The 15057-nt window shown below is 35.4% G+C and overlaps 1 protein-coding gene across 8 annotated transcripts in view; it reads left to right on the top strand.

Moving 5' to 3' along the window:
* NEO1 (neogenin 1) overlaps window positions 1–15057 on the top strand; it is a 224933-nt gene that overhangs the window by 97706 nt on the left and 112170 nt on the right. For all 8 annotated transcript variants that reach the window (XM_074296256.1, XM_074296255.1, XM_074296254.1 and 5 more), the window contains exons 6-7: window positions 6904–7058; window positions 9314–9434. In XM_074296256.1, the coding sequence (XP_074152357.1) occupies window positions 6904–7058; window positions 9314–9434 (276 nt within the window). The remainder of the gene's footprint in view (window positions 1–6903; window positions 7059–9313; window positions 9435–15057) is intronic.

Below are 15057 nucleotides of genomic sequence, written 5' to 3'. Positions count from 1 at the left end.
TTTTAGTTAGATGTCAATATTTCTATTCAGTTCTTGTCTTGTCATTCGGGATGCTTGAAAATTCTGTTTCATTAAATGTCCATCTTTCTCCTGAAGGACTGTACTTAGTTTTACTGTTTAAGTTATTCTTGGTTGTAATTCTAGCTCCTTTACCTACAGGAATATCATATTCCAATATTTCTCCTCCTTTAATCTTGTGTAGTCCTGACTGTTCCTCTACAATATTTGAATGGTTTCCTTCTGGCTGCTTAAAATATTTTTTTCCTTGACCCCTGGGAGTGCTGAGATTTGGTTAGCATATTCCTGGGAGTTTTCATTTGGGGATTTTTTTCAGGATGTTATCAATAGATTCTTTTAATTTCTGTTTTACCCTTTGAATTTAAGATTTGGGGGACAGTTTTCTTTTTAATTTCTTGAAATGCGTCTAGGTTCTTTTTTGATCATTACTTTCAGATAGTCTAATAATTCTTAAATGATCTTTCCTCAATCTGTTTTCTAGGTCACTAGTTTTTTCTGATGAAATATTTCACATTTTATTTTTTTTATTTTTTGATCTTTTTTGTTTTATTTTTTAATGTCTTACGGAATCATTTGCTTCTACTTGCCCAATTATTAATTTTTAAAGAGTTATTTTCTTCAGTGAATTTTTATATCTTCTTTTCCATTTGGCTTATTCTGCTTTTTAAGAAATTAATTTCTTTGATTTTTTTAACCTCTTTTGCCATTAAGCCAGTTGTTTCTAAATCTATTTTCTAAAGCATTTTTGGTGCTTCTTTTTACTAGAGCTATTAATTTTCTTTTCATAATATTCATACTTCATTCTCATTTCTTTTCTCAATTTTTCTCTACCCCCTTCATCTCTTTCTTTAATTTTAATAGTAACTCTTGTTAGACTTGGGTTCCATTTGGATTTTTCTCTGAAGCTTTGAGCTGGTTTCCTGGCACCGTCTTCTGAGTTTTCTTTATTTTCTCTATCACTATTGTACCTCTGTGGCCAAGTTCTTTTTTCTTATTTCCTCATTTTCTCAGCCCATTTCTTGGCTTTGAACTTCATGTTAAAGTGGGGTTTTTGTCACCTGGATACAAATAAGTATTAGCCCAAGTTTCAGGCTTCATACTTTGCAAGTTCTCTGTGCTGCAATAATGATGAATGTTGGAGGGGCTGTGGGAAAACTGGGACACTGATACATTGTTGGTGGAGTTGTGAAAGAATCCAGCCATTCTGGAGAGCAATCTGGAACTATGCCCAAAAAGTTGTCAAACTGTGCATCCCCTTTGACCCAGCATTGCTGTTATTGGGCTTATATCCCAAAGAAATACTAAAGAAGGGAAAGGGACCTGTGTGTGCCAAAATGTTTGTGGCAGCTCTTTTTGTTGTAGCTAGAAACTGGAAGTTGAATGGATGTCCATCAGTTGGAGAATGGTTGGGTAAAATGTGGTATATGAAGGTTATGGAATATTATTGCTCTGTAAGAAATGACCAGCAGGAGGAATACAGAGAGGCCTGGAGAGACTTAAATCAACTGTTGCTGAGTGAAATGAGCAGAACCAGAAGATCACTATACACTTCAACAATAATACTGTATGAGGATATATTCTGATGGAAGTGGAAATCTTCAACATAAAGAAGATCCAACTCACTTCCAGTTGATCAATGAAGGACAGAAATAACTATACCCAGAGAAGGAACACTGGGAAGTGAATGTAAATTGTTAGCACTACTGTCTGTCTACCCAGGTTACTTATACCTTCGGAAGCTAATAATTAATGTGCAACAAGAAAATGGTATTTACACACATGTATTATATCTAGGTTATATTGTAACACATGTAAAATGTATGGGATTACCTGCCATCGGGGGGAGGGAGTGGAGGGAGGGAGGGGATAATTTGGAAAAATGAATTAAAAAAAAAAAGTTCTCTGTGCTGCTGTGGTGTTGTGCTCTAGGGAAAGGTCTGGTCACTGCTCTCCTTGGGAATCTTGGGATCCCACACCACCTTCCCCTGATCTCTGGCCAAGCCCTTTTCCTCTTCTGGGCTCTGTGTTCCCAGAGTCATTGCTGCTTCTCTCCTTGTAGTACCAGGGCCACTGCTCCACAGGTTCTGGGCTGACTCCTACCTGAGGTCACGGACCTGACCGGCTAATCTTAGTTGTCTTGGATTGGAAAAATGTTGCTTGTGCTGTTTCAAAATTGAATGTGGGGCATTTTAAAGTTATTTGAAAGGGAATGTATTTGAAAGGGAATTCACCAGGGTTTACCACAGTTATTTATAGAACTAACATAGTTTCCTAGAAATCCTAAATATTCCTTATCCATCATCCCAGGTAGTGACTCATATGTGTTCATTTGCTAATTAACCCATTTCTGGTAGTTGGGTCAAACATATTTGAGCTCTTCCAAGGAAATAGATGAATGGTGGCAAAGGCTGTAAGAAAAGAGGAAAAAGAGTTAAGGTACCCCTTATCTTGGAAACCAGAGATCACTGGGGGGCAGTGAACCCAGATGCTTCTGAGAAGGAGTTATCTGATTAACTTTATGGCATTTTGTTACAAGAAATGTTACTAGAAAAGCAGCACAAAGAATTATTAGTTTGGTCTTTAATTTATTGTTTTTCAATAAATTTTAGAACTCTAATTAGACACCAATGTTGCATTAGAGGAGGTTTCTTTTAAGACCAAAATGTAGTTGAAACCCAAATATTTTTCTAAATATCTTTTAATGAGCTCCCCAATAAAAGTATATTGGCATTTTTTGTCAAGTTATGACATTATAGTTTGTTATCTTTTGCAAAATTTACTGTTTATATCTCAGGAGTTATAAATTGAGAGTTAGGTAGCTAGCTAAAGGTGCGAAAAGCTAGCGTTATGGATTAATTTTCTACCAATAGTTTCAAGTTGAAAGCAGGAAAAGCAACTGGACCAGGCCCACATTATACTGAAAAAAAAAGGATACTAAAGGATCAATTTTTAAAATATTAGAAGATACAGAGAAATTTTTAAAAATCACAAAAGTTGTTATTCTTCAAAAGGCATTTGAGAGGAAATTATTAATATTCAAAACCGGTCATTTTCTCTCAATGTATTTTTATTTTAAAAATTTGTTATTTATCTTAACACTTCCTTTTTTTAAAATTTTGAGGTCCAAATTTTCTCTCTTCCTCTCACATCCTCACACAACCACTTGAAAGCATTTGCAATATCTATATCAATCAAAAGCAAATATCAAAAAGCAATATCAATTATACATGTGGTGAAATTCAAAACATTTCCATATTAGCCATACTTCCAAGAAAAAATAAGAAAAGTAAAGTGAGAAAGTTAAAGTAAATCAAGTTAGAGTAAATCAATTCTCCCTCTGAAAATTGATAATTTTTTTTTTCATCTTGAGTCCCTTAGAGTAGCCCAAGGTTTTCACAATTGATTATCATTGCAGCATTAATGTTTTGGGCATAATGATTTGTATTTTTCCCTTCACTTTGCATCAGTTCACATAGATATTGTCATGTTTTTCTGAGGTATTATTTTAAAGTAGATTGGAGGATTCCCAGTTGTTGGGAAAGTTCAGCTACATATTGCCCCTACACTGTCATCTTCAAAAATAGTTATTTTTAAGTCATTGAATTAGCCTGATAGCATTTTATATTGTACCGTTGTAATTGATTATAGCCTAAAAAGAAACAGTAAGTTATCAGTATTATTGTTGGTATTATGAGAGTTTAACATGATGAAAAAAAAACCTGCCTTGGAGGATCTTTAAAGCTTTGTTTTGCTGCAGTATGATGAATTCATAACCCAGAGGATAATCAATAAAAATTGTCCTCTGCTATCAGTTTCAAGCAAGTCTTGAAATCCAAAGATAGAAACTCACCAGAGAGATACTCATTGCTTTGTTGAAACATACAGAGTATGCAGAGTACACAAAGAAGAATTCTTTTTAGGGAATCTTTCAGATTCCCATTTGTTGAGGACATGCTGATTACATCAAACCTCAAAATACTACAGAGTCTCCCCAGTGAGATTCATAACTATCCAAAAAGTGATTGTTGTTTTTTTTAAATATCACTGAAAACCAAAACAAAGAGATGAATAATGTATACTGACCAGATGATTTTATAGGGTTGTTCAGCACATTCTTTTAATAACTGCCTCTTAAGTTTATTTATCAAATATTGTTTATGTAAATAGCATCAGGTGAATCTCTTTTGAAGTGAAAAGTTTCTGTAATAAAACTTTTAAAAATGTTTGAAACATTGGTATATCAGCTACTCTTTAAATGAAATAAACCTAATTGGACCTGGAATCAAAGAGAAAGAAAAGAGGAGGCTGCATTACATTTGGAAAATTGTACAGTGCTTTCAGTTATTCCAGAGTGCTTCTGCACACAAAAACTCATTTTTAACCCTAGTATTCCTCCATTAATGCCATTTGTATGGAAATCTTGGAATGCTATAATGTGGAATCAAAATTGCAAATCTCACAAATCTGGAAAGAAGAGTTAGGTTAAACCTTACAGGCTCTAATTCAGCATTTTCTTTACTATTCAGCTGATCATCTGCAAATGATAAACTCCAACATCATAAGCCCAACAAAGAGCCTAGAGGAGACTCCTACTGTAGCAACGGAAAGGGGCTAGTATTTGATCAAAGGAGGAATAGAGAGAACTGGAGGCTGTAAAAGGGACATCACTTCACTTGAAAATCACTTAGCACAGTGCCTGGTGCCATGTAAATACTGTCTAAATTCTAGCAACTAGGATTCTCTCTAAGCTCAAGTGCTGACTCTTGAGGCTCATTTCTCCATCATTACCCAGCAGCCTTTTTTTTTCATTACCTTGGAATGGTCCAAGGATAAAAACAGGAGTTTCTCAAAAGAAGAAAATTACTGTCAGCAACCCTAAGAGAAATGCAAATTAAAACATTGACGTTCTCCTTCAGGTTAGCAAAGTATACAAAAAGGGAAGATGACCAATGCTATACAGACCCAGTGTTCTGGAATGTCATTACACTGTCCCTATTCTCTCCTCAACATAGACCCTCAAGGAGATCAAGTAAGGATTTTACCATGGGAGACATAACAGGGGATTGACGGGGCCCTTCTAGTTTAAATCCTGTCTCTGCCATATGCCATCCTGTTCCTTGGGTAAAAATCACTTGGTTTCTTTTGATGGCCTAAAATTCTTCCCAGTTCTAAATATGATCCTATGACTTATATGTATAGAAATATTCATAAAAATACACTTTTATGGTTATGATGATGATGATGATGATGAGTATTTATATATTGTACCTACTATGTGCGAGGCTCTATGCCAAGCGCTTTTAAGAGAGTTTCTTAGTTGAGGAATAGATAAACAAATTATGGTATATGAATATAATGGAATAATACTGTTATAAGAAATGACAAAAAGGAAAGGACTTGTGTAAACTGAATACTTCCAGGAGATTAATTTATACAATAGCTATTATATGGTAAGAAAAATGACTTTGAAAGACTTAAAAATATTGAAGCATGCAGTGACTAGCCACACTATTCCAGAGGATTGATGAGGAAGTAAGCTTTCTACTTTTTAACAGACAGATGATGGGCTCAAGATTCAGCCTGACACACACATTTTCAGACATGACCAATGTTTGGATTTGTTTTGTTTGAAGGAGAACAGTTTGATTGTGTATTTTTCCCTTTTAAGAGAGAGCAGTGATAATGATTATCTATTTCTCCTCCCCTTCCCCCCAAAAAAAAAGAAAAGAAAGAAAAAGGGAATAAACAAAACATTACTAATCCTGACACCTTTAAAACTAGTATGGTGAATTTATTGGATGCTTTTGAAAAACTAAAAGGCATATATTATATTCTCACAAAAGGCTATATTGGCTGTCTGGAGTGGGCTAGAAGGGATAGCCAAGCAGGATGAAAGAAACCTTATTGGCACTATGCTTCTATGGTGTTGTCTATGAACCTGTTCGTGTAGTCAGTCTGTCATGTATTTCTCTCATACCATATAGCCATCTTGTTCTCTAAAATGTGAAATTGTTTAAGGTGAAGAAAATGAGACTAGTTTCAATTCCATGTTAGTATTACAATTTTTGAGGAGCCAGGCGGTAAAACACATAGAACGCTGGGCCCAGCATCAGGAAGATCTGTGTGAAAATCTGGCCACAGATGTTTCCTAGCTGTGTGATCCTGGCCAAGTCACTTTACCTTGTTTGCCTCAATTTCCTCATTTGTAAAATGAGTTGCAGAGGCCAACCACTGCACTGCCTTTGCCAAGAATACCTCAAATCAAGTTACAAAGACTTGGACACAACTGAAATGACTGAATGACAGCATTACAAATCTTCCCTAATAATTAAAGAAGTGTCTTGGACTTGGAGTCAAGAAGACCTGTGTTTAAATCTAGCCTCAGAAATTTACTTGCTGTGTGCCCTTGGGAAAGACACTTATCTCTGTCACCAGAGAAGGAAATGGCAACTACTCACAGAGTGTCTGCCCCAAAAACTCCTGGCATGGAAGCCCACGGGATCACAGAGAGGTGGACATTGCTGAAAGGACTGAGCAATAACAATAGGAGTATTCATTAATATTGTTACAGTTAAAGTGTTTCTGTTCTATTTTTTCAACCTAGGTAATTTTATCAGCAAACATATAGAAAGGGTCTAGTAAGTCAAAGTGAGTTTTCTAATTGTACCCAATACCTAATTTTATTTTTATTATTAATTCCCAACATCTGTTCTTTGTTGTCAGTTTACGGCCAGTTTATGCTTTCAGCAGTTAGATTCAGGAATCCTCTAGGTTGTAGTAAAGGAGGAAATATGGAAACTCCCAGTTTCTAAGCAGTAAGGCTGGATTATCAACATTTGTCTCTTTGGGTTATATTCATTATTTCTTGTCCTTTTTCTTTCAAAGCTTCACCAGAATTCCTGAAGAAGCCTGCTAATATATATGCACATGAGTCTATGGATATTGTGTTTGAATGTGAAGTGACTGGGAAACCCACCCCAACTGTAAAATGGGTCAAGAATGGTGACATGGTCATCCCAAGTGATTACTTTAAGATTGTTGTAAGTATTTTTTCAGAAGATGTTTCCAACTCTCCAATGTATACTTGCAAAGGTTGACTTTATTTCTAGCTTGGATCATTTACTTACAGCTAAAGACTTAAAAATATTTATAAAAAATCCTAGACACAGAGAGAGAACATATTTATGTTGTTCTTACACTATGCCAAACACTGAACTAATCACTTAGGATACAAGTTAAGTAAGCCCTCAAGATGCACTTTTCCCTAAAACTGGGCCTATTTGGAACACTGCATTTATGCAATACAAAAATAATGATGATGTTACTATGGTGCATTAAGGTTTAAAAAGCAGATTATTCACAACAATATTGTGATTCAGGAACAGAGATTTCTAAGATATATTCCTTTTTGGAAGACTTGAGACAAAAGCTAAAACAGAACTGAGGATATTAGCCTACTTTTCTCCTTAAAGAATTTAATGTATGTTTAAACAAAAGAAAAGATTAAAATGGCAAGAAAGGTAGATGATAAATGACACAAATCAATATTCTAAGGCTCAGAAAGATAAAGCAAGTTTATCAAAGTCACACAGCTTTTAAGAGGCAGAACGGGGACCTGAATAGCTTTCAACTAGTATTGGAGAGATCATTTGTGGTCTTGTATATGGGCTGTTTCAATGGAACAAAGATGCTAACATTTTATGTTTGTACAAAGTGTTATTGTTTTACAAAGTACTTTCCAATACATGAGACTTTTTGAAGGTCATGTAGTCCAACCTTATCATCTAATCAGAAGAAAAAAATGAAGACCCAATAAAACAAAATACTTTGCCTCAGGTCATAACAAGTTATAATTTGCACCACTCAAATATCAATTCTCTGACTGGAGAATTGAAAGCCAAGAAATCCATGTCACAAAGAGAAAGAATGTTGGATAGCTGAGTCCTAATCATGCCCTGGTTAGCTTCACATCTGAGGAAATCATTAAGTTCCTCTGGGGCCTCTATTTGGACTTCTTTCTACCTGGAGACTGTCCTATTACTAAGAACTGGACTCCAGCCTCAATGTTCTTGGGACTTAACTTGTGGGGACCAGACTTTCAGGCCCAGTTTTAGGGAAAAGAATTTCAAAACAGAATATGAATGGACTCGTTCTGACCAAAGTTCATGAAACTCTCCTGCCTTTTCCCTATCACCTCAGTCATATTTCTTTGTTTTCCTGAGTAAACTCATATTAGATTTCTTTAAGGCTTAGCACTTAATATGAATACAATACTGTAATGCATGTAAAAAAAATCTTATAAATACCTAATGATAATTTGAAATCTAGATTATGTTACTAAAGGTTTAGTATTTCTTTATAATCACATTCCTGATTGTGCTTCATAGGCTATACTAAAATGATGTGAGTGAAAAACACAACAAAACATGTTGCATTCTCCCAAAAAATTAAACGAAATAGAAATCCATCTGTCAGAACTGTATTACCATTTCATTCTTTTATCTCTTTCTTTACTGAATAGCTATATTTTTACCTGTTAATTACAGCATGTCATTGTGTCCTGATGTGTGAATTATCAAAGTTTAGTTTTAAAATGAGTGTCCCAGAAAAGAATTTTAACTTTGCTAATAAATATTCTTGAGGTCATGTCACCAGTGACATTAAATATGACCATATGATACTGATTGCTATTTTGCTAGAGATAAATCTACTTTCAAAAGTTTTCCTTATGTGCGTCTTCACAAGAAGATGTAGAGCTTAGATGCAGATCTATGTTAGAAATATAGTGGATCATTGATCTATGATGGACAGAATCAGTTACACCCAGAGAAGGAACACTGGGAAATGAGTGTAAACTGTTAGCATTATTTTTGTTTTTCTCCCCAGGTTACTTTTACCTTCTGAATCCAATTCTTCCTTTGCAACAACAACAACAAAATTTGGTTCTGCACATATATATAGTACCTAGGATATACTATAACATATTTAATATGTATGGGAATACCTGCCATCTAGGGGAGGGGGTGGGGGGAAATAGGGGAAAAACTCGGAACATAAGGGAGTACAAGGGATAATGTAAAAAATTACCTATGCACATGTACTGTCAAAAAATGTTATAATTATAAAATTAATAAAAATACAAGCAAAAAACAGAAATATAGTGGATCCTTTACTTGTTCATTAATGTGAGTTTTAAAAGACATTCAACAATATGAAATTTAGATCACTTTTTGTTTATACCTACAGTAATGTTCAATAATTGAATCATAAAATTATTTTTATTTTTATTTTTCAGAAGGAACATAATCTTCAGGTTTTGGGTTTGGTGAAATCAGATGAAGGATTTTATCAGTGCATTGCAGAGAATGATGTTGGAAATTCACAGGCTGGCGCTCAGCTAATAATCCTTGACCATGGTAAGAAGGAACTGGGGTAATGTGGTGAAGTATTTTAGGTATTTCCTGCTGTGTTCTTTAAAAAGAAAAAGAAAAAAAATGTGATGTTAATCTTTTCCTGATGGCTTGTTTCATTTAGAACTTTTCTTTGTAATAGGGATGGGATGACTTAAAGAAATTTTAAAATAAAAAAATTTTATTGAGCTATATAACTTATAAAGATCACACAACAAATGGTTCAGGGCTCCTACTTTTTAAATAAAAATTTTGAAAAAATCTGAAAGGGAGTTGCAATTAAGAAGAGGAAAAAAACTTGAAGAACCATGGGTTTTCCTACATATTCTGGCTTTACATACTATTAATTTAAATCTTGGAATTTTGTTCATGAAACTATAGGATTAAGAATTAGAAGGAGATTCCGGCTTAGAGAAGTTAAGAAATTTTACCTGTCTTCCTTAGGTGAGGTTGATGGGGGGAGAGGAGGGGGAGGTGTCATAGTGCACAGACTTGCAGGCCTGGAATCAGAAAGACCTAAGACCAAAGTTGGTCTTAAGCACTCAACAGCTGTGTGATCTTGGCAAGTCATTTACTTTCTGTTTGTCCCAGTTTCCTCAATTGTAAAATGAGAATAATAATAACACCTCCCAGGGTGGTTGTTAGGATCAAATAAGATTATGTAATACATGACATAGTAAGCATTGAATAAATGTGAATTAGCTGGATAAGTCATATAGCAAATTGCAGAGGAGGAATTCCAATTCAGGTTTCAGGTTTTTCAATTTCAAATTCTGAGCTTTTACTACTCTTTGCAGTGCTACCTTTTTTCTTAACAAGATTGAACTCTAAACATAATATGTACTTTACAGTGAATCAGAATTTTCCCCCCTTTGTTTTCTCAAGTGTGTGTGTGTGTGTGTGTGTGTGTAAGAAATTGGGCATTTAATTTTTTTTTTCAGTTACAGGAATTCATGATGAATTTGTCAATTTTGTCCTTGAATTCTGATGGACATTTGATACCTGGAATCATTTTTATAAATAAGAGAAAAATCTGAGAAGTGATCTTAGGAAGATACTTCCTTGATTTATGTCTAGAGTTTGAAGAAAGCCAGAAAGCCCTGTTATTCTGAACCTTCCACAGTTAGAATATATTCATTTTTATAGTAATCTTTTAAAATGTGATTGAGAAAACAGATATTAAATTGGGATAGGACAAACCTATCTGTTTATTTCTTTCATATTTATCTTGTTACAAAAACAAATGAGCATTCTCATACCGTTATGCAAACTCTCTCATGCTTTATTTATTAATTTCAAAATAAATGGGATAATTGTAAAAGGATAAATTGTAAAATTGCTTACTTAGCAAGATGGGCATAAGTTTTCCAAACTGGAAATAAGACTATATCACATGACTTGTTAGATTCTGATTTCATAGAATTCAAGTATATAAATAGTTCATTAAAGGTCACAAAAAAATATGTTGTCACCTTTCCAGTCTAGATCAGTATCATAAGCACAATCATTAAAATGCTTTATTAACAAAACAGAAAAGAATGATATGGTTCTGTTTTCTAATGATAGTGATATTTCAGAAATATTGATAGCTGATATTGATTTTTGGAATAATCCATGGACAAATCATGTCTTTTTGTTTAGGATTGCCAGTATTGTCTTTTCTGACTTCACAAATATTTATTTATTTTAGAAAGTCCATCTCCTATAAATAATCTGCAAATGAACACTCAGTAAGTGCTGCTTTTGAAGCTATGGATTAGCTTAGAAGATGGTCCCAGATACATTCATCTCACTGTAATTAGCTTCATTTGTAATTTTGTAATCTTCTGTACATTGTCTTAGTCAGAGTCAGAACATAAAAAAGGTTCCTTTGTTTGGAGGTGACATACTGTAATCCTTTGTGAGGTAGTTAAGCTTTCTGTATTTGAAGGGCCTCCCTTCTTCCAGCTTCTGTAACATGTCCACGATAAGGCCATCTAGCTCCCATTTAGGGGCCTTTCTCACAAAGCACCTTGTTCTACTTCTGTGTAGCTCTAATTATTGAAGCAGTTTTTCGTTACATGAAACTTATCTGACTTTTATTATCTTCTCCTTACTGCTCCCACTTCTGCCTTCTGGAGGTAAATGAAGTATTTTGAGCACTTCTCCCATGGGTCAGACTCTTCCAGCACAATTCTTAGGTCCCTCATGGTGTTGCCTTATTTGCTCCTCTTAGGAAATGGTCATTATGGTCACCCTCTTCTGTAGGGCACTCTGATGGCAGGTAGTGCTCTGGTCTGACCAGGGCAGTGAGCAGAGAAGTTGTCCGCTCAGCATTTGTGCCTTCCCCGAAAGCCTGGGCTAGGCGATGACCAGTGGAATATGACGGGAAACCAGTTTTGACCTTGAGAAGCTTACTTTCTGGCAAGTGTGTTAGGGGATATAGAGGTAATACATGACCATAGCAAGTACTTGGAAGATTGGAAGGGTTCTGAAGAGAAAGCACCCCCAAATTGTAGCATCTGGGAAGCCTTCACGGAGGAGATGATGATACCAGAGCTGAGCCTTGAAAGAAGACTCTAAAAGGCAGAAATGAAAAGGGAATAAAAATGTAAGTTCTCCCACTTGAAGGTGGAATCAGAGACTGACATTCAGGAATCAGTGATAGTGCGGATTAGGTGGAAGGGAAACCCTGGAGAGGGGTTGCAGAGGTATTTAAGAAGCAGAGTATGGAGGGTCTCAAGCGACTCTCTGAGCCAATAGAGAATCACTGAATATTTTGTAAATGAGGTAAAGAGTGACAGGGGAGGAGTCAAAGTGATACTCAAGTCCTAAGTCAACAGTGACTCCTGGAGGGTGATGAGGCCATTGGCAGAAATTGGGAATGGTTTTTGGAAAAAGACAATGACATTTTTTCACTTGAGAGAACAGTTATTTGGAAAGATAGAACTAGATTATGTGGGGACAAAGCTCAGTGATCACTTAATAAGAAGCAGATTAATGGGGAAAGTGACAAGAGTCTCATAAATAACTGTAATAAAAAAAGACTCAAGCTGAAGGAAAATAGATTGTTTCAATGAAAGAAATAGCTCCCTGGAACTCTATTTTGGAACCTTAATAATCTTTAGGTTGCTCCAGTTTTGAATTCTGGCAATTTGCTTGTCTACTTGACTTGCCCATCCAGTCAATGGCTTTGAAATATCTAGAAAGAAGTAGCTCTTCTAGCCTAGTGGGTTTTTTGTTTTGTTTTGTTTATATGTTTGGGGTGTTTTTAAGACTAGACTTAATTTTTTGCCTCTTATTACCCATGTGGGTCTTGAGTCAGACATGACATTATTTTTCCAGAATAGGTAAGTTACATCTATAATGGCAGAATTATTCACCATAATGCCAGCTCCCTCATATGAGACTCCAAAAACTAAAGGGCTCTACCAACAGACCACTAGCAAATTAACCAAGATGCATTTAAGACATTTGAGATCTCTGAAGGCCACAAATTCCTGGCATTTAAGCAGTAGAGGCCAGAGTAGGGGTGGGTAGCAGGTCCTGGCTCCATTTTTACATCTTGTGTGCCACAACTTTCCAAGCTTCCTAGCCAAGAGCAAGTTGCTAATAGACTTTTATCCTTTAGGATTCTTAATATCCTGGACCAAGTGGGCCTCAGGCACCTGCCTAACCAGCCAGATTGTATTCTGGGCTAGCTCAGCCCCAGAGATAATACCCGGTTAGACAACAGAGTAGGGACTTTTTCAAGAGCTCATGGTGATTCTCTTATTAGAGCCAAGATTACGAATACACAAATTTATCAGCTCTAACAAGTAAAAGGGATCATGATAAAACATGACAGTTCCTTCTGGACCCTTAGTCAAAAAGATTTGATGTGGAATACTACTCTGGCAGATCTATTTTTGGATGACTTGGCCACTCCCATTTGGAATGAATTAGACTAGGTGGACATGACTAATGACATGCTTGCTCTCATTGAGCTTTATGTATACATCAAGTCTTGCTTCTAATCATAGCCCATCTTTTGGTAGACCCTCTTGCATTTCCCATCTTGGAGGGAGCAAGTGGAGGAGAACTGGTGTAGCTAGTGCAATTCAGAAAATAAAAAGACCTAAAGTTACCTTTATTTCCCTGTCACAGTGTCTTACCCAGACAAGAAGATAACCGTAGTTGAGTAATTTGAAAGCAGAATCCCCTATTGTTTCTCATTCTTACACAACCATACCTCACCTCTTGATTCACTCATTGCCTCTTTCTGACCCTTACAGTTAAACTCCTAGGTCTTCCTCTTCATGGTTGTTGTCTGTCTTGGCCATGGGAGAGTTGAATAGTGCTAACTTTGTGAACCCAGTACAGGTCCAAAGGGTCTATATACACTAGAAATCTTGTGTTATAAATAAATAGCCACTCTAGTAAATGAAAAGTTAACAGGAGTAAAATTTTAGATTACACATTGAGAATCAGAAATTTTATCTCCTAAACCAAGAATACCAGTGAGCTTACTCATTACTCCTAGAAGTAAATAAGTGACTGGGCTCCTGTCTTCCTATATCTAATCTCATCCATTTCTAACTGATAAATATATAAAGTTATATCCTTTTAGGAATACCCTTAAAGTTAATGCATAGTTTAATATTCCAGGAAAGTTGTTATATTGTCGGGGATTCTACCACCAGGTACTAGCAGTGGTATAAGTTACTATTCAACCAAAATGACTGACCCACGTGGTTCTTATGCCTGTGTTTCCATGATCGTTCTTAGAAAACCTTCCCAAAGCACTTTGTGTTTTGGACAAGATTTGTTGGCATATCATGTGCCTATATAAATCATTCCTTTTGATTTTTGTTACATTAACTGATTTAAGTTTGTTACTTTGAAGAAAGTTAAGTTTTTCTCCTGGTGATCCACATGATGATGATTTTGGAGAAAAGAATTCAGTGCTAGAGTGGAAACTAGAAAAGAACAGGTGGTAGAAATTGAGAGGAAGTGTTTCTGAAAAGAGGGATACAGATGGTTTGCTGTCACCTCCACATGATAAATATTTGACAAACATGCAAGCAGCAGAAATGGAAGGGAATAATTATTGAACGGAGAATAAAAATGCATGGATAAAAACCAAATCTGCTGTAATGACATTTTATCATTTCGTATATGAATGCCATATAATGGCATTCAAAAGAAATAATATGAAAGTACAAGTTTTATCATCTCACTGTCCTAAATTGTAAGTGCTGATATGGAAGCAAATTCCCCTGCCCTCTGGTTCAATGTTCCATAGAGGGACTAATCAGCCAGAGCATGTTTATACAAATTGAAAATCATTTTAGATTATGGAGTAACTACAGAAAATAAGTTGGTACTTTGTATAAATAGTCCCACTATAAGAAAATAATATGTGGGGAGATTTAAAGGCATATGTGATTCACCATTTATTATACAATAGCTCACATGTAAATACTACACATGTAATTTCCATTGTATAGACTTAAGGAAATAAAGTGACTTTTCTGTAGTGACTTAGTAATTGGCAGATTCATATAATACTCATACCTTCTCACTCTTAAGCACAGTGTTCTTTTTACTGTACTACTTAACATATTTGTATAGTGTGTACAGATTACCTGGAACAAAGCAAAAATAATCA

This window comes from Sminthopsis crassicaudata, chromosome 2, assembly GCF_048593235.1.
Source record: "Sminthopsis crassicaudata isolate SCR6 chromosome 2, ASM4859323v1, whole genome shotgun sequence".
Classification (NCBI taxonomy): Eukaryota; Metazoa; Chordata; class Mammalia; order Dasyuromorphia; family Dasyuridae; genus Sminthopsis; species Sminthopsis crassicaudata.
The sequence above is the reverse complement of the archived record's forward strand: the minus strand, read 5'-3'. Positions and strand labels throughout refer to the sequence as shown.